This window comes from Embiotoca jacksoni, unplaced genomic scaffold (genome assembly GCF_022577435.1).
Source record: "Embiotoca jacksoni isolate LCO1_2020_lvr unplaced genomic scaffold, fEmbJac1.0.p SCAF_13, whole genome shotgun sequence".
NCBI classification, from domain to species: Eukaryota; Metazoa; Chordata; class Actinopteri; family Embiotocidae; genus Embiotoca; species Embiotoca jacksoni.
Window position 1 is genome coordinate 2168338 of NW_027185263.1, and position 18199 is coordinate 2186536.

At 42.8% G+C, this 18199-nt stretch overlaps 2 protein-coding genes across 2 annotated transcripts; both read right to left on the bottom strand.

Annotated features, from left to right (window-relative positions):
* Positions 1–1205: 1205 nt before the first annotated feature.
* On the bottom strand, positions 1206–11254 carry elmod1 (ELMO/CED-12 domain containing 1). The gene is made up of 11 exons (XM_069145871.1): positions 11142–11254; positions 10668–10740; positions 6720–6865; positions 6331–6359; positions 6124–6221; positions 5831–5960; positions 5261–5394; positions 5041–5109; positions 3084–3134; positions 2226–2359; positions 1206–1687 (listed from the first exon to the last, which is right to left on the bottom strand). Exons 2-11 carry the CDS (start codon positions 10682–10684, stop codon positions 1512–1514), a joined length of 984 nt encoding a protein of 327 aa, XP_069001972.1. The 5' UTR covers positions 10685–10740; positions 11142–11254; the 3' UTR covers positions 1206–1511.
* Positions 11255–11788: 534 nt separating this feature from the next.
* On the bottom strand, positions 11789–17533 carry slc35f2 (solute carrier family 35 member F2). The gene is made up of 9 exons (XM_069145872.1): positions 17438–17533; positions 16743–16849; positions 16335–16507; positions 15207–15334; positions 14856–15015; positions 14384–14540; positions 13812–13864; positions 13556–13710; positions 11789–12947 (listed from the first exon to the last, which is right to left on the bottom strand). The coding sequence occupies exons 1-9, from the start codon at positions 17453–17455 to the stop codon at positions 12747–12749; spliced, it is 1152 nt and encodes a 383-aa protein (XP_069001973.1). The 5' UTR covers positions 17456–17533; the 3' UTR covers positions 11789–12746.
* Between the last annotated feature and the right edge of the window lie 666 nt (positions 17534–18199).

An 18199-nucleotide genomic window follows, 5' to 3' on the forward strand; every position in this document is an offset into this window, starting at 1 on the left:
TTGCTTTGGCTGATACAACAGTGGACAAAGTGTCACATTCAATGGACTAAAAGAGAAGCAAACAATCATGAACGTGAGCGTGACAGAATCTCAGGTCAAATCAAAGGCAAAAACAAAATCTAACGCAAACCTGTAAACTAACGTTCAAAATGTCGTTTTCAGAGTTTTCTGGACGCGAACGCGCGCACGAGGAAACAAAACCGCCAAGATATAAACTGCAAGAGGAAGTTTCCGTGCCGCCTGAAAGTGCTGCACATTCAGTCGATAGTTTTCTGAACATCATTTCGCAGGTTTACAAAAACTTAAAAAGACTCGAGCTCACGAGAAACAAACCGCTGCTGTTGATTGTTGGTTTTTCTCCACATTCGATATTTTGGCAAGGAGAAGTCTTCGGTGTTTACAAAGGTACAATCTACGAAATGAAGAAGTGAAGTGGCACTATTTAGTTTGATTGAGTCAGCGCCGGCAGAGATCATTTAAACTCACATATATATATACATATATATATATATATATATGTATATATATATTATTTATCTCTTGATTCGAATACAAAACTTAATTGCCGACCAGCTAACTGCCTTAAATATTCACCACGCTTGTAATCTAAGAGCTATTTTTGGCTGAGAAAAGTAAATTTGGTTTGTTGGTTTATTTTTAATAAAGACAAAGGGTTGGAAACGGAGGCGTAACGGCTGATATACAATCGTCATGAATCGTTAAAGCAACCGGTAACGATGGGCGGTGACGGTGTGGCGCAGCCTCCTCATGCACAGCTACAATCGCTATGGTCGTCTCTGATGCTGGTGGTCTAACGCTGCAGTGAGGGCGTCGAGGCAGTGTGTGTGTGTGTGTGTGTGTGTGTGTGTGTGTGTGTGTGTGTGTGTGTGTGTGTGTGTGTGTGTGTGTGTACTTGTTTTACTGATATTGTGGGGACTCAAATCCCTTTCTGCCAAAGCAAAATTAATTCCCCAAAATTGTAATCATTACATTTTATGTTGAATACTTGGTTTAAGGACCGAATAAGGTTTAATTTTCTGTGTGTGTGTGTGTGGGTGGGGGGGGTCCTGGGGTGTTTGTGTGTGTTTGCTTTACTCACATTGTGGGGACTCGACTGCCTTCCTGCCAGCAAACAAAATTCCCCCAAACTTTAAAGGTTCAATTTTAATTTTGAAAACTTGTTTTAAGGTTTGAGTAAGGTTTCATTCTCTCTCTCTGTGTGTGTGTGTGTGTGTGTGTGTGTGTGTGTGTGTGTGTGTGTGTGTGTGTGTGTGTGAGCTGTTGGCAGTGACGGCGACATGACGTTAGCTGGAACGAGTCGGGCTGAGCAGGGAAAGGCAGAGAGTCTCCCCAGATGTGTCCAGCGGTTTTGAGGAACTCGTGTGTGTGTGACTGATTTTTCCGTCGGCCTACCAGACATCCGGGGGAGAAACCTCTGAGGGGGTACGAGGGGCTCGGTGAGGGCGGCGGCGGTGGTGGTGGTGGTCACAGGACGGGGGGGAGCGGGGTGTTTAGAGGTTGACCAGGTGGAGGTCGGAGGCGGAGAAGTGGGGGCACAGAGCCATGTCCGGGTTCTTCAGCTGCCGCAGGATCCTCCGGTGGAACTTGGAGCGGATGCGGTTGAACTCCATGATGTCGCTGGGACCCTCCTCGATCCAGAAACGCTGAAACTCCTGCATCAGGTAACCTGCCACGAAGAAAAGGTTTAAAAAAATTTTTAAAAGAAGTTGTACTTTTACTGTTCTGTATGTGAAAAGATCTGCTCGTATGAGCGGCTGATCCGCAAGGAGTCATCCTTTGCCTGCGTTTTAACATCTTAGAGCGCATTGTTTTGGTTTTCCAGCCAACAATCTTTACGGTTTATTTAGTTTATGCTCGCGCAGGTGGGCTGAATCAAAAAGAAACCTCTCTGGTGAACGTAGTGAAGCACACAGAGCGGCTAAATGTGCAAAAGAAGTCTCCAAATCTAATCCAATGATAATAATATGTCAGTGTTTTGTTTACAGCGTGTTGCAGCTGCTTCAGTCAGATTATTTTGGCCACTAGGGGGCAGCAACACACTCTGAAAACACAACATCTGACTCATTTTCTATCACTGTGCCATTTTTCTGGCTAGTCCAGTATTTACGTCCTTGTCGCTCCGTTTTTGGTCTCAACACCCAGCTACCATAAAAAAATTTAAAAAAACATCTGCTTTTGTAGAATTTTTTTTTTAATTCACTTACAGAAGGTCTGCTGGAAGTGCATCAGGCTGGGCATCTCCGGGGCCACGTTGTACAGGTGGGTCTTCAGAGCTCCGCTCACCAGCAGAGAGTAGGCCAGGTCGGTGATGTTGATGCCCACAATGGCAAAAGAATAGCTGCAGGGGGGAGATACGGATACAGAAGTCAGTGTGTAGGACGCTGTTGTTAATTTGTGAGGGCGGTTTCACCGGAGGAGTGAGGGCGACGTGGTTTTTAGCATTTCACAAAAGCGTCGGCGTTCACAGGTTAAACTTCACGAAGATGTTTTCAGACAGAGAAAAAAATGGATCACGAGAAAGCTCCATAAACAAGCCAAGTTCGGCAGACGTACATTGATTTTAATTGAAGCTGTAGTTTTTTTGCTTCCAGATTAATTGCTGCAAATGTATTAATATGGACAATAAACTCCAGGAGAGATAAATCGTCAGGACGTCTGTCTGGTGTGAAGAAAAGAAATAACTCAAAAAATCTTTAAAAAGAAATACAATTAGAAATATCTTGAACAGAATTTGCATAAAAAGGAAAAATACAGTGTTTGCGCCTCCTTATTTTCAAAGGCTCGCTCATCATTTGATGTTCAGCATCTTTTACTTTCCTCTTCCTGGCAAAGTCCATACACACACACACACACACACACACACATACACACACACACACACACACACACACACACACACACACACACACTGAAACTGCTCCATATTGAGGCCAAAACTCACACAGCTCCAGCGGCCCAGATTCTCCTCCTCCTCCTCATCCTCCTCCTCCTCCTCCTCCTCCTCCTCACACACACACACACACACACAGGTCTACATGTAAAACATGTGCAGAGAGACTCACCCGATAGCTTTGTCCAGGTTCTTCTGTTCCCACTCAGGCTTGTTTACGTCACTGCGAAGGACACACACACACACACACACACACACACACACACACACACACGCACACACACACTTGAATCATGCACTGTCTGCATGTGAAGAAGTGCAACACAGTCAGGATACAAACTAAACCTACAGAGAACCTTTCAGGAGCTGGCCTCTTTGAACTGAAGGAAACAGCTTGTATACGGAAAGACTTAACACTTTAACAGGTTGCTCTAAAGTATAAAACTGTAAACTAACATGCGGTTAAGTCCTCAAATAATGAGTCAAGTCAGAGTCCCAGAGGTTTAAAAACGAGGTCTGGACCTCATTAGAAAATATCACATCCGAGATGAGTCCTCACCTGTTTCAGTTCATTTTCCACAAACTCTACACTACACGCTTATTTCAATCTGCTTCAAAACAGAAATGGAAATTATCCAAGAAAATGTGTTTATTTAAAAAGGAATTTATTGTATTTTTGAAATAGATGTACATAGCTGCAAGTCTTAAGTTGTTTGTTAACTATAGAAAAAAAAATCCTCAATGATCAACGTCTCACTTTATTTGAATGGTTTTTCATATGTTGCTGCGGGATTTATACTTTTATTGTTGTTTTGATCATTTTTAACCTGTGAAGCATCTTTGAGTATCCTGAAAAGCACATATGAATATAATGTATTATTTAAGAAAAAACATGTTTTTATTCAAATGAGCAATAAATGCATGCAAGCACATGAAATTGATTTTGTTTTAGATCATTGTGACTTTATATTTTCATCATTTCAGCCTAAGTCCTGAACTGTTGAGAGATTATTTTGTATATTACAAAACAATTTCTTTGTTTGTTTGAGGATTTCCCTCTAACTAGTCATTTAAAGGACAATGCTGCCATTTTTTATTTCTACTGTCAACAGCTTCAAGTCTTTTTGTTCCCGCAGAAGATCTAAATCTTCAACAGCTGCTTCCAAATGTGTCGTTTCACCTCGGAAAATGCAGTATTTTCCTAAAGTACTGATTCTATTTGTGACAGATAGAAAAATGCTCAGATGATTGAGGTACTTTCTTCTGTGCGCACATATAAATCCATCTCACCGCGGCTTTAAGTGCATGAAACGTCAACCCTGAAAAGGTCAAGAGCCGTGAATGCAGCAAACAGCACGCGAATGGAAGTGAAGCCGAGTACCTGGACTTTCTGTGTGTGCTCCTACAGTGCGTGTGACAGACAGAGAGCGACGGCATGGGCGGAGATGGAGGTGGAGGTGGAGATAAACAGAAGAAGAAGAAGAGAGATGAGACGGCTCGCTGGGATGTCGATGACAAACAAGACAAGCAGCAGCAGCAGCAGCCAGTAAAAGGTGAGGCAGTGGATGACATCAGGCTGTAAGAGTGAGAATAATCAAGCAGAAAACAGTGAATATGGATGATTAAGTGCAGTTTAAAGTACACAAGGATACACCAAGTTTGAGGTAGATTTAAAAATTTGACAGTGAATCTTTCCAGAAGTGATGAGGATGATGATGATGATCACTATTAAAGTTAATATTCTTCAGAAAACAGCACTAAACACTAGTTACGGGTCCTGTATTCACACACTTTGAGCTCAGTTTTGGTCTCCACCAACTCCCTAAAGTTCAAGCAAATAAAACTACGTCTTCCTATTTCAGTTGACTGCAGAGTGAACGATTCACTTTGTTCTGCTTTTGATAATATTTCCAGCACATCATTTCATTTAGTAATTTTCTCCAGCATCATCTTGCTGATCAAATCTTAGTTGGTTAGAAAGTCTGATGCGATGAAGCTCACGGTGCACCTTCCTCTTTTACAAAGTTAAGTTTTAGCTCCACATGGCTTCAAGTTTAACTCCCGCACACAAGCGCTCAACCGGAGATGTTCTACCAATAAAACTCGGTGTATTCCTTCGACGAACGTACTTGTGCTTTGGTTGCAGCGAGTCGTGGAGCATCTGCAGAGCGGTCACCTTGTCGTGTTCTGCAAAATACCTGCAGGAAGACGAGAGAGAGGAAGATCCCGCCCGTGCACGTGGATTATTTCATTAGTCTGGTGTGTTTATTGACTGAACACTAACACAGGTGTAGCCCATGTGTGTGTGTGTGTGTAAACTGTGTGTGTCCCTCCGGGCCGAGAGCTCACAGCAGGTTGTGCAGGCCCAGCAGGCCCATCCCCCGGAAGTCCGTCTTGGGATCGCTGCCTTGGAAACCGATCTCACACCACTGTTTAGAGATGCGTCCGGTGAGGGGTGTGTCGGGACGCAGCTCCTTCCATAGCTACAACACACACACACACACACACACACACTTTTAACATTTCCTTTAACGTCGCCAATTTAAGACGGTTGTTTAAAATCCTATTCAATTACATCCTTGTTGTTCACTTTTTTTTTTTTAATTTGGCTATTTCCTTGATATTTTAATATGGCTTGTCTTTGTGTTTGTAAAGTGTATTGGGACCATATTCTGTAGTCATTTTACACTATAAATAAAACTGAATTGAACTCAATGGACAAAAATGGTGGAGTTCATCTGACGGAGTCGACGACAAAAAAAAAAAAAGAAAAGGTTGAAAATCACTAGCCTATTTATTTGGCATCTTTTCCAACATGCACCAACATAGATGATACCTCTCTCAGATTCAGTTTACATAAACCCGATTGCTCCTGTTGAGGAGCTTTCATCCCTCCAACAGCCACGGAGAGCTGCGTACCTTCATCAGCATGTCCTCGTGCTCGGGGTTCTCGCTGTCGTACGGCTCCCGGCGTAGCTTCTCCACCTCGGCCACCAGACTCCGGTAGCCCACGATCTGCAGCAGGCTGGCCTGCAGGGAGATGCCCAGCCTGGGGACACACGGGACAATTCAGATCTGTTAATGAGGTGAGCTGTTCATCGTCGATGAGGAAGCAGAAGAGAGCGTTATTTAATCACAGAGTCACGTTCGCAGCTACTAAAGCAGGCGACACTCCGGGGGAGGAACAGGAGTGATGAAGTGCGGTGTCTCACTGTGGGTTGGTGTCAGGGTTGATCTTCTTCAGCGCCATGATGCCGTCGATGGTCTTCTCCACTTTGTCAGGGTGGACGCTGAGGGCGGACTGCAGCAGCTGGAGGGGACGCGAGCAGAGACGGAGAGGACGAAGTGAAGGACGCACGTTTAATGTATCGGACGTTGGTGCGTGTTTTAAACATATGGACAGGTTTAGAGAGCCGTACCTCGTTCTTGGAGTACCTCAGGGACGACTCTGGGAGACAAACGATGCAAAGTGGGAGACAAACGAGAAGCAGGGATGTTTTTTCAGCAGCTTCACAGAATTCACGGTTTATTATAAAACACTGAATCTATATGAAGACAACAGTAATGTGTCCAATGTGTCTCCTTGCGATCCTGAATACAATCACACGACTGCTGACGAAAACCAGCATTCAAAACTCTTTGGTGTCATTTTTGAAGTTTCTCTGCTCGGGTTTCAGGCGCTTCAATCCGACACACCGCTCCTTTAACTGCAGTAACCTTATCGGTGCCAAAGCTGTTCCTTTCTGCATGAGTGAACTGACTGAACATCAAAAATATCCGGCAGCATGCAGGCAGTTTGAGGTCCTACCGATCTTGAGGGTCCTGCGGGCTCCCTGCTTGTTGTTGTAGCAGATTCGCTGCAGCTCGCAGCGGCCCGTAAACTTCCTGACCACAAACTTCAGGCCCCGCCACAGACATTTACAGTAGAGGAACACAAAGAACTGGGTCACCACCCTGGAGGGGACAAGACGAGGGGATATTGGTTAACAGGTGGACAGATCAGACGCAGACACAGATGATGGACATTATAGAGGCCTACGTGTACGTTCTGTTACCTTTTATAAAGGAAAAACGATACGTACTCATGGCTGCTTTCAACGGTTTGCTTTTTTTTTGTCCTCCAAATTTGGTTGATTTTATATTGTTTGAAATAAACTGTATGCGGGGCCGTTAATAGGAGTCGACTGACAAAACAAACCGCATCATTAACAGCTCCAGTTCTCAAGTGTGAGAATTTGCTTACATGGAAAAATATTTTGGGGTCAGAATACCTGTTTTAGGTAAATGTAAGGGAAAGCGCTGCATATTGTTTGAACCTTCGGGTTGGAGACCCCTGATTCAGAGAATAACCACGGACATGACTGATTTAACTGTAATTTCTTGTAAAAACAAAAAAGAAAGCATTTAACCAGGTCTTCTTCAGAGCTCTGCATCTCAGGATATTGGAAGTGAATATATTTCCAGCTCATTTTGTAGCATGAAAGTAGGTTAATTGTTACAGAGAGATCGTACCCAGACGTAGAAATCCAACAGACCGAGAGAAGAGAGGAGCAGGGAAGAAAGACAGAGGAGGAAAGTCGGGAGAGATTGTGCCTGACTTGGTGTCTGCCAGGAGAGACTCGCAAACACATCAAAGTGGGCTATTTTTACAGGTGATGCTGAGAATGAAAACGGACACGTCTCCGGAAACGCATAGTGGCCCATTAGGAGACTGTGGGGGCTTAAATGATCTCCTGCTCCGCTTCGCTCGGCACTGTGAAGGCTGAAAAAACACTCAATCAAACGGTTATTTCTCCATCTATCGTCCAAGAAGAGCAGAGAAACAAAAACAAAACCTGCTCTTTGACTAACCTTAGGAGAAAAAAAAAAAACTCCCTCTCTGTGTGTGTGTGTTTCTTTGTGAGTTTACAACAGAAATAAACCCTTCTGCTGCCGAAGGATCACAGCGGAGCATCGTCTTCTGTCAACAAAAAGAAGGTAAGTACATTGCGGAGGGATTAATTCCTTTCTCTCTCTCTCTGGATGAGAGCGGCATGTTAAACAGCTCGTGCAGACACCCCGTCACGTCGTTCACCTCCGAGGTAGCGAGCTGCGAGCGAGAGGCAGGACGGAGGGGAGGTCACAGCAGGGTCTGATACGACGACCTTGAACGAGCGAAGCCGCAACGCGCCAATTCATTTCTCAAAGGAGTCTGACACGCGCTGCTGCACTTGTTGAGCAGGTCGGAGAGGTTTTACAACACCGTCCTGCAGCTGGAGTTTTATTGAGGACGAGGAAGGGGTGACATGTTCTACCTCTTTTTTTTTTTTCCAAGTCCTATTTTGGTGTCCTTCAGTTTCAGTTTGATTTACTCTGATCTAAGATCCTCTGACCATCCAGCTGCTGAAAGCCAGCAGGGAGGAGACACTCAAAGTGTCCATGAGCTCATCTGAGTCGTGTTTTGGATGTTCACAGCATTTGAAGCTTCACTAGCAGCAATGAGTGCTTCAAAGACACTTTTGAACCCTGGATTTTGCCTCTCAGGATTCATGCAGGAGACTCTTTTTTTTCTTCTCGGTGGAGGCTGGAAGACGGACTCGGGGCTTCTCTGTGGGTTTTTGGGCTTTTGCTGTTTGTTGTTAAGAAAAAGCATATGCTATTTTCAGTTGGGATGGTAAAACAATCTTCCCTTTTTGCACGCATAATATCTATTGCATGACCCCCCACCCTGGAAGAAGAATCTCTAATCTGTTGCTCCTCCAAAGGTTTCTTAAATATCTCCTCCAGTTTGCAGGTTTTCGTAGGTTAAAAGCAGCTCTTTATCGCAACTGAAGGTCTGAGAACAGAAGGTGTTATTATTTTGTGCAGCAGTTGGAGGTAAATTGCAGCTTGTGGACCAAATCTGGCCCTCCACACCGAAATATTTGGCCCCGTGACAACAGCTTTATATATGATATTTTATAACATCCTGTAGATGAACAATAAATGTGTGACCTTGTAACTTCCAACTATAATCAGTTATTTAATTTTTTTTTTTATCTCGGACAGAAATCAGATGCTAATTACCTGATAGTTTATAGATTTGTGTCTCTTACAAATGATACAGACGTTGAATAATAATAAAATACTTTTAACACTACAACCAGCGGCCTGCGGTTGAAACACTGTGAAGCACCGTGAGGCACATTTCAGATGTGAATAAAACCGACTTGACTTCCAATCAAAGCGACAACTCTTCAAACTCGTGACGTGGACTCGACAGCTGGGCGCTGACCCTCGAACTACAGGACCTCTCCAACCCTGCTGCTTTGATAACGACCGGCCGTTCCTTGAAGGACCTCCTTCAAACTTCCTCCGTCCGCCAAAAGCCATTAAAAGGTACCACGTGAGTCATTTTCACATCACTGAACTATTACTGCATCCATTGTAACACAATTAGTGTAATTATTGTAAACAAACACAGCCGTCGGTGACAAAATGTTGGCAGCCTCCGCCGGTCATTAAAAGTTAATGAAGCTAAATATCTCTGAGACCACAACGAAGGGAGCAAAACGTCGACTGAGAGCGGATTTATTCTCTTCAGGTTTTAATAAGCGGTAAAAGGAGACGGGATTTATGGGAAAATGGGGTCTGAACTGTGAGAAACAAAAGGAGAAAGCCATTTAAAGGAAATGAATAAGATAAGTTTTATCTTTAACTATGAGTCAAATATCAAATTCTTGGACTTTTACTGACTGAAAAGTTGAATTTAACGACATATAATGAAGAAAGAGTCACATTTGTGCTGAGCAGACAAAATCCAGCCACATTATTCTATTCCAGCAGTTAGTGAGCTTTATTTACTAGTTTGATAAATGGAAACTCAAATTTGAACAAAACTCCATTATATTCCATAACATGGACCAATATGGGTGGTTGAGGGCCACAGTACATATCTTCAATACATATATTCAGACATTACATTAGGAGTCCACTCCTCCTCATCATCATCATCATCATCTGAAATCATGTTGATGACATATTTAAAATTAATCCAACTCATCATTCATACTTTGCGGAGAAACATTTATTTTCTATCCACTATTTTCTCTTTTTAATTCCTATTTGTGTCTTTTTTTTTTTTATTTGATTTTTTTCTTTTTATTGTATTTATTTTGCATCCTAATGATTTCCATGCCTTCTGCGCCGCACTTTGACAATGAGAACATCAGTATTTATATATCTTTTCATCACAAGATTGATCTGTGTATAAAGGATCTCAGTCATCCAGGTCAAAGTCAATCCAGGTTTTGATCCAAAGGCTTTTAGTTAAAAGAAGACCAGTCTCCTAAGATTTAAAAAAAAAAAAAAAAAAAACGAGAATAAGACTGATCATGATAGTAATTTTACCAAAACCTCTGTGTTTTAAAATGCAGCTGAATACATGTGCACGTATGAAAAAGCAAGACAGGAGTGGAGTTATTAATAGAAGCACCTCTGGAGAGCTCTTGGTTTACATGTGCTCCATAATGAAGAGGCCTGCTCGCTTCCAACCAGTTCACACACACAACATCCACTTCACAGGCAACACTACCGGGATCTATGGAGAGGAGCTTCACTGGGAGGACTGGGAGTGAACGAGCCCCCAGGGGTTTGGTATAAACACATAATTAGATGCAGGACAAACAGGGAGAGGGAGGCTCAGAGGAGGAAGAGGAGGAGGAGGAGGGGAGCTGTATTTACAATGAATTCCTTCAGAGAGATGTGACTCCATCTTAACAAAAGAGGCTGACTGTACCTCAGAAAATGCTTCATCTCGGCCGCTTGTCACCCCTCAGGTGTGTCCGGTGCTGTCTCGGCTGAGGATCCACCTGAAATCAGAAGAGATGATGATGATGATGAAGAAGGTTGATTTTTCCGGTCAGGCCGCGCGGATCCGGAGCTGTCCGCGGTGCTGAAGAAGAAGAAGGAACAAGCCGCATGTCAATCTGCGGCTTTCCTGCGCTGTGCGGCGTTTTCTTCAGCACGCACGAAACCAAACAGAAACACCCTGCAAATGAACGTTTATCTCGCGCCTCGTTTCACCCCGCAGAGGAGCCACGAGCCAGCAAAGACATCCGATTAACCGCTCGCTCGTCTCCAGGCTGATTAGCAAAACCGGAGCACAAACACTTGAATAATCCGTCGCTGCAGTTTGCAAATTCAACATCGTCTGCAGACATGCAATTAAAAAATTTTTTTAAATCACTGCATCGTTTTTTTTTATTCTTACCGATTTGAGACGGTCAAGAGACGGAACAGAGGCGGGATGCGGCGTTTGGTGCTCTTCACTCGGCTGCAGTCGTCTGCTGCTCCTCCATGATGACAGTCACTGACTGAGCTCGGAGCTGCCGTCTAAAAGCTACAGCACAGCAACGCACTGCAGAGCACACAGGCTCCACCAGCACAGCAAACCTCACCAACTCACATGCTTTATTTCAGTTTGATGCAAAAAATAAATCAAATAAAAAAAAAAACAGTATTTGTAAAGCAGAGTCCTTATATCGTTATGTAAGAATATATTTCAGAGATAAATCTGGATAATTTCATGCGTTTCGTCACTTTTCACACTCCTGTAAACCTTAAAAATAACAAAGCAGGCAGAGGAGGAGAGTCTCCTTCTTTCACTTGTTTAAAACAGGACCCGTGACCTCAGAGACAGATGTTTTAGTTTCCCTTTTTAAAATTGCTTTAACTCGTGTTTTGGCCACTAGGTGGCAGTGCAACGAGCCGTAAACAGAACACATTATAAAGTCAATCAGTAACCAAAAACTTTCTTATTTGCACATCCAGCACACCGAGCAGTTTCCTTTCAATTCCTTCCTTGAAAAAAAACAACAACTAAAGTGTGACGTAACAGAAACGACGTCGACCCGAGAGCATAGAAAAATGAATTTAATAGTAGAAAAAACTCCTGCTTCAAACTTAACATGATGGACATTTGGCAAAACACGGCAAAAAAGAAAACCAAGTGATTTACAAAATATATTTGGCCGGTAACAGACTTTTTTTTTTTTTTTCACAGCAGACATTTTGACCTGTTAATGTAGGAAAATCACAGATTGTATTAATGTCGGTTGACTGTCAGGACTTTTCTGGGACACTTAAAGCAATAAACTGGCTTTAAAGAGCGCGTGTGCATGATTGGTGCCTAGCTTGGTTTCAACACGTCCTCAGACATTAACGAGATGCAATATACCCATGACCTGTAGGGGCAGTATGGAGACGTGACACAGTCAGAGACCTGCAAAACTAAACGGAAACAAGTCAGAGATCGTGACAGCCGATGGCGTCTCCGAATCAGAAAAGTAGTGAGCTCCTGGATTGTTGCTAGGGTTACATCACCGGCCTTAATTGAACTTCATAAATTCACCCGTGTTTTACCGACTTTAACAAGTGCAAATGTCTGCAGTGAAAAAGGTCTACTGTAACAGCACCCGAGGCAACCACAAACAAAACACAACTTTGGCGATTCGTCTGTGTTTAAATTTGTAAAACAACGACATCATTTAGTGCAAACTAAAACAGCTCTACTGTTAATTGGAACACGTGACATATATTAATTCATCCCCAAAAATTAAATCTAACAAAAAAATCAGTTTGGAATAAGTAGCAGCCGTTCTGATGTTTAAAAAGTTGACACCAAGTATAAATACAGTAACAAGATATCTGATCACTGTCAACAAAGAAACATCTTTCAAAAAACAATTTATGTAACGCAAGAGGAATGAAAAACGTAAATTTCTGTATGAATATAAAACCAAGACTCTCCTTCACCTGTGTCCGCTGACCTGTAATAGAAAGCACACACACACATACATACACACACACACTGCAGTCAAAGCACTGCGGTAGCTGTGAGCGTCTCCAGTCTCTGAGCGTCGCCGTCCTCAGAGAGCAGGCGGTCCGCGGGGTCCTCGGCCGGGTCCTCGGCCGGGTTTTCCAGATCTTCGGGCAGAGCCGAGTACATCGGGACGGCGTTGAACATGATGAAACCCACCATGATGACGACGAACGAGATGATGTACAGGGCAGAAAACTGAGAGACGGGACAGACACGTGTTCATGTTAGTCACGTGTTCAGGATGAGAAGTTTTGTTCATGTGAATATTAGCTTCTTTTTTTTTTTTTTCAATTTATCAGAGAACAGGTTCCCCACAAAATGACCCTTTCTAACTATCAGGGTTCATAAACCTTTGAAAGAGTCAAATTCAGGCACTTTTACAGTTAATAAACCAAAAATGTCAAAATCTCGAAGCCTTTATCGTCACAATTGTCACAAAAAAAGCTGTATTGGCAGCATGTTTATTTTTCGAGTGGAACGATGTCAGTCGATCTCCCTCTGATCTACTCCACAAATCCTGAGAACTGACCGCTGGATCGTTTTATTTCAATGAACGCGATACGATTTTTGGATTATTTTAGTAATAGATGAAAACACCAGATTATCTAGAAAATCAAACTTGAATTCCAGCATATTCCAGATCTCATAACAGTTAAATACTGTAAACTACAAAAGACTTTTGAATGAACCCCGTAAATCATTTCGCGCCTCTGTTGAGAGACAAAACACAAGAATCCATAATCAGCCTTTAAATGTGAATAAATAAACACGCGACGCTGACTCTCCCCCCGACTGCCGCTCACCTTGTATTTGAAGAGGAAGAGGCCACAGAAGAGGCTGAAGAGGTCGGCGGTGAGCAGAGAGAGGTTGACCGCGGTGGCGCTGGTCATCTTCACCACCACCGGCATGAAGCTGTACAGAGCGTACATGCACAAGACGTAGATGGCAAACAGCGTCGCTGCAGAACACAGCGAGCGCAGCGATCAGTACCGTCAATGACGCCTCGGCAGCTGTGATTGCGTTTCTAAATGGATTTGACAGAACAGGAAGTTGACTTACAGATGTGAGGATTCCACTTAATGGCCGCTACCGCTCGAGTTTCCAGAACTGCGCTGCAATGAGAAGCGACACAAAGTTAGAACGATGAGGAAAGAAAACACAAACTGAATAATCAAGAGAAATGATATCCAATTGAAAAAAAAATTAAAAAAAAATCTCCCACAGTTTTGGAGGAGCCCCGCCCCCCCCTCGCACAGTTCATTTATCCACTGCAGCGCAGAGCCCAACCCTCTGAAATCTGATGGAATAACTCAATAATCTGACCTGAACAGATCTGGTTCTGACGATTCAGGTTGTGAATTACAAACTTGAGTTTTTAAGATATTAACAGACACAAAATTGATGAAATTTTTTTTTTTTTTTAAGACGGAGCATTTAAGTGAGGCTTCAGAAATGATCATTCGAGACACATGATAATGACAATTCTGCATGAATTCCAATGTTTGGTTGAGTAATTTTCCTCTTTCTTTCTACAAACAGTTGAGCATGATGATGATTTATTTTTTTTTTTTAGTGCCACTCTCTAGAGATGAGAGTAAAGCAATACGAGCGGGATTTAAACAGAAACTCACAGCTGGAAGCCGCTGATTAGAGTCCCAAAGAGGCCCATCATGCCCAGGAACTCCACCCGGCTCAGGTTCTTCACCGTGTGCTCCTGGCACATGTTGGATACTGCGTAGAGGATGGCGCTGAGGAGGACCAAACCGTCCCCCAGCACCACATCAATGGCTGCACAGAGACACATGGGGCATTTCACAATTTAATAATAATCGTAACAATTTACGGAGAAACTTTTAAAGGGTCGTTCCAGACAATCACAGCCTTTAGGAGAATTTAATATTAATCTATAAGTGTGTAGAAACTGTAATTCAGAGCAACTTTTAAGGACAGAAACCTTGACATCGTCTCATCAGCCTCCACAGATACACAGAACTCGTCTTTTTATATTGAAATTAATTAACTTTCGCTCAACCTGCAGTGTTTTAAACTGGGTACACACAATAGAAAAAAGTGGTCAAAAAAGAAAAAAAAAAGTGTCCTTACCGGATCCCTGGCTTCTTCCTGCCAGGATGTCGGCCCCCACCATGGCCCCCACCCCCAACAAGCACACCGCCACGGCTATGAAGTGGATCGGCTTGTAGCGCGTCTTCAGGAAGAACCAGGAGAGCAGCATCAGCACGGGGATCACGAAGCAGTCCAGCAGCTGAAACGCAAAGCGACAGGCTGATGGCGTTACATGAAGCCGATGGACAACAAAGTGCATTTATAAATACATATTGTAACTGGTGATAGTCTAAAAATTAGATGGAAATACAGAGTTGCTTGAGAAAACCCCGTTTCTTATGTTTAACCAGCCGGTTCATGACGTTACACCTCCATGAGTCACGCCCGTACCTGAATACTCGTCAGGGTGGTGAACCGATAGGCCTTCACAACTACGTAGTTTGCCTCCACATCTGCCAGACCCATCAGCACATACTTCCACCACTTGGTCTTTAAAATCTGCAGGATGTTTTGCTCACCTGTAGAAACAGAAACAGCTCTTCTGAACGCTTTTTAAAAAAAAATTTTTACATAGTTTGCTCATTTTGGTTTGTTTTTAGCGCAACAAAGACAAAAGCTAAATATGTTGAATTATTCTCTACTTTGGGTTTATTTTACTCAAACTGATGTCTTTTTTTTCTTTTTCTTTACATTGCCTTGTGTTTATTTTGTGTTTCTCTTACATGAGGTGATATTTTTCAATGCAAAACACATCCAGCTCTTACAAACACAAGCAAACGTTTGGAGTAGTTTGCACTGCCATGTGTTATAATATGATTTTAATTGGCTTCCACACAAATTAACCAAATGAGGGAACATGATGACATTAACCAGACCCTGCTGCATCTCTATTTTTTGTGATTATCGTCTTCCAAAACGTCAGAATTTACAGCAGTTTCTCCCCCCCAAAAAATGCACTTACATTTTGTGCTATGTTGAGAGAATTTGCTGTGATTTTAATTTAAGGCTGCCATAAGCGCGATGATCATTTTCATCACTCTCGTCGGGACTGTTTCCCAAAGCAACTGCGAAAAACAAAACCTGTAAAAACCATCTGTGACACCAATCCGGCATCAAACATCACAAAAACAGAGTTGTTGATGAGCTGCGGAGCACAGTGAAGCATTACGATGCTGACGAGCCAGATGTTTTCTCAGGACCGGAGATAAAGGAAGAGACCAACTGAATGCTAATGTTTTCTCTGGCATCTGCTGGATGTTAAAATGATAAAAGGCGACTTACTGCAGGTTTTTAAATTTCTATGTTTGATTTTAGGGAGTCTTTCGAAGGTGTGTGCTTCTGTAACTTTAACCCCCCTGAATCGAGTGTAAAAGTTAAATGTTAGTGGTGACTTTAAAAGTGCAAAGATGAAAAAGTTGGAGCGACTCGATTTACAAAGAACTTGCGGGGAGGTAAACTTGTATTTCTCATCCCTTCTGACTCACTGTGAACCATTATCAGCATCACAGCCCTCCTGACCTTTGCGGAAGCTGAGGATTATGGTGTAGGTGAGCAGCAGCAGGGCGTAGTTGAGGAAGCTCTGCAGCATGGGAGTCTCCACCTTGGCTTTGGCCAGGTACTCGCAGCTCACCGCTGTCCCACAGATCAGCAGCGACAGGACCTGGCCCATGGCGATGGTCTTCAGCAGACGCCTGGGGGAGTCGAGAGGAGCGTCACGAGTCAAAACGTACAATCACAACAGACTCCAATGCTGACACCGAGAAAAAGAACCATAAACACATTTTAAAATAAAGTTTTCTATGACATGAAAATAGGGCTAAATTATCAGAGCTCCCATATACTGGACAGTAACTGAAGAATATAGGTATTCGGTTGACAAAAGGTCAGATTAGTGTGTCTTCTGTACACAGTAGGATTAATGCTCACCATGTGAAGACGTCCCTCAGGTTGTAACTGTCCAAACAACAGTCAATCCTCCATTTCCCACACAGTCGGTCGTCCTCGGGCCCCTCCATCTCTTTGAGCGCTAAAACCTGGCGAGGCAAGGAGAGATAAAAGAAAGAAAAAAAAAAAAAAAAAGATTTAGTGCCTTTTGAACTTAGTGTCCTCATCAGACTACCCAAGCAGAACATGGTACCAAATCTCCACAGGAATGTGATGAGCTTTTTATATGACTCCCACGGAAATTATGGTGCCTTACTCCTCAGTACTGAGAACATATAACTCGGACAACACATTTGGACTTGTTCCCGGCTTTCTAAATACACCTGCAGTATAAGAAATTGGTCTAATGGATAGCTCAAGATAAACTACACCTTTATACTTTAAAACTTAAGCAATTGGTGTCCACAGGTATCCGTGGAAAGCCATACTTGCAAAAGATATGTCCCGAATTGTAATATAGCTTCAAATGATTCGTACTATGTCTTTGATTTCGTTTAAACACATATAAACGACTGGCAATAACTACATAAATATTAAACGTTTGCTTTTTCAATGTAGTTTGGTGTACCTCGCTCTGCGCGCGAGTGTCAGCGTCATTCATCTGGGCTTTCCTTAAACTAGCAACAGCTAAATAAAAAAACACGAATACATCTAAATGAAAAGATATCCGTACTTACGTTTCGCCCTTCAGTCATGTCATGACAGATGTGGTGAAATCTTCCAGCTGTGAATTATCATATTTGCCAAAAGGCACACAGTCCACGCGCGGCTACTTCCCTTCCGGGGAGAATCAGACGAACTTAAGGCCATCTAGCCCCGCCTCCTGCTCTCTGATTGGTCGAAGGCAAATTGAACGCGTGCACCGCGCAGTCAAACTTGTTCTGGTGCTGATAGGACTGAAAATGGATTTAACTCCTTAACATGTGCTCAGGTCCACCTTTAAACGACAATTTTGAAGTATTTTATTGTAGTATGTTGTATTATAGTTATGCTACTTTATAATTCAATTCCACTTCAGAGGGAATTATTGTACGTTATACTCTACTACATTTATTTACTGATCAAAACGTTTATGTTAAGGACCTACCAGCCCTGGGGGCCACAAGACTCAGGGAGTTCCCCAAGAGACACAAAGAAACGAGATAGACACTCTATAAGGTGCAAACTAATTATGAACAATCGTAAAACAACTTTAGAGAGAAGCAAAGTGACTACAAAGAGGTGCAAAATGATAACAAATCCAATTAAACAACGACAAAGATATTTAAAGAGACTCAAATTGACTTCAAAAAGTTGCAAAACAACTGCAGAAAGAGACAGAACAGCTCCAGAGTTATGCAAAGACCCGGCTGAGAGCCACACAATCAGACAAATACGAACAAAACAGCTGCAGAAACATGCAAAGTGACTACAACTAAACATAAAGCGCAAAAGAAGAG

Coding starts and splice junctions, on each gene's coding strand:
- slc35f2 (XM_069145872.1), bottom strand. Junction 13,865..14,383: donor CTAATCAGCGGCTTCCAGCT/GTGAGTTTCTGT, acceptor TTCTCATTGCAG/CGCAGTTCTGGAAACTCGAG. Junction 13,711..13,811: donor TAAGTGGAATCCTCACATCT/GTAAGTCAACTT, acceptor TGTGTTCTGCAG/CGACGCTGTTTGCCATCTAC.
- elmod1 (XM_069145871.1), bottom strand. Junction 5,395..5,830: donor ACGAGGACATGCTGATGAAG/GTACGCAGCTCT, acceptor TGTGTGTTGTAG/CTATGGAAGGAGCTGCGTCC. Junction 2,360..3,083: donor AACCTGGACAAAGCTATCGG/GTGAGTCTCTCT, acceptor TCCCCCCTGCAG/CTATTCTTTTGCCATTGTGG.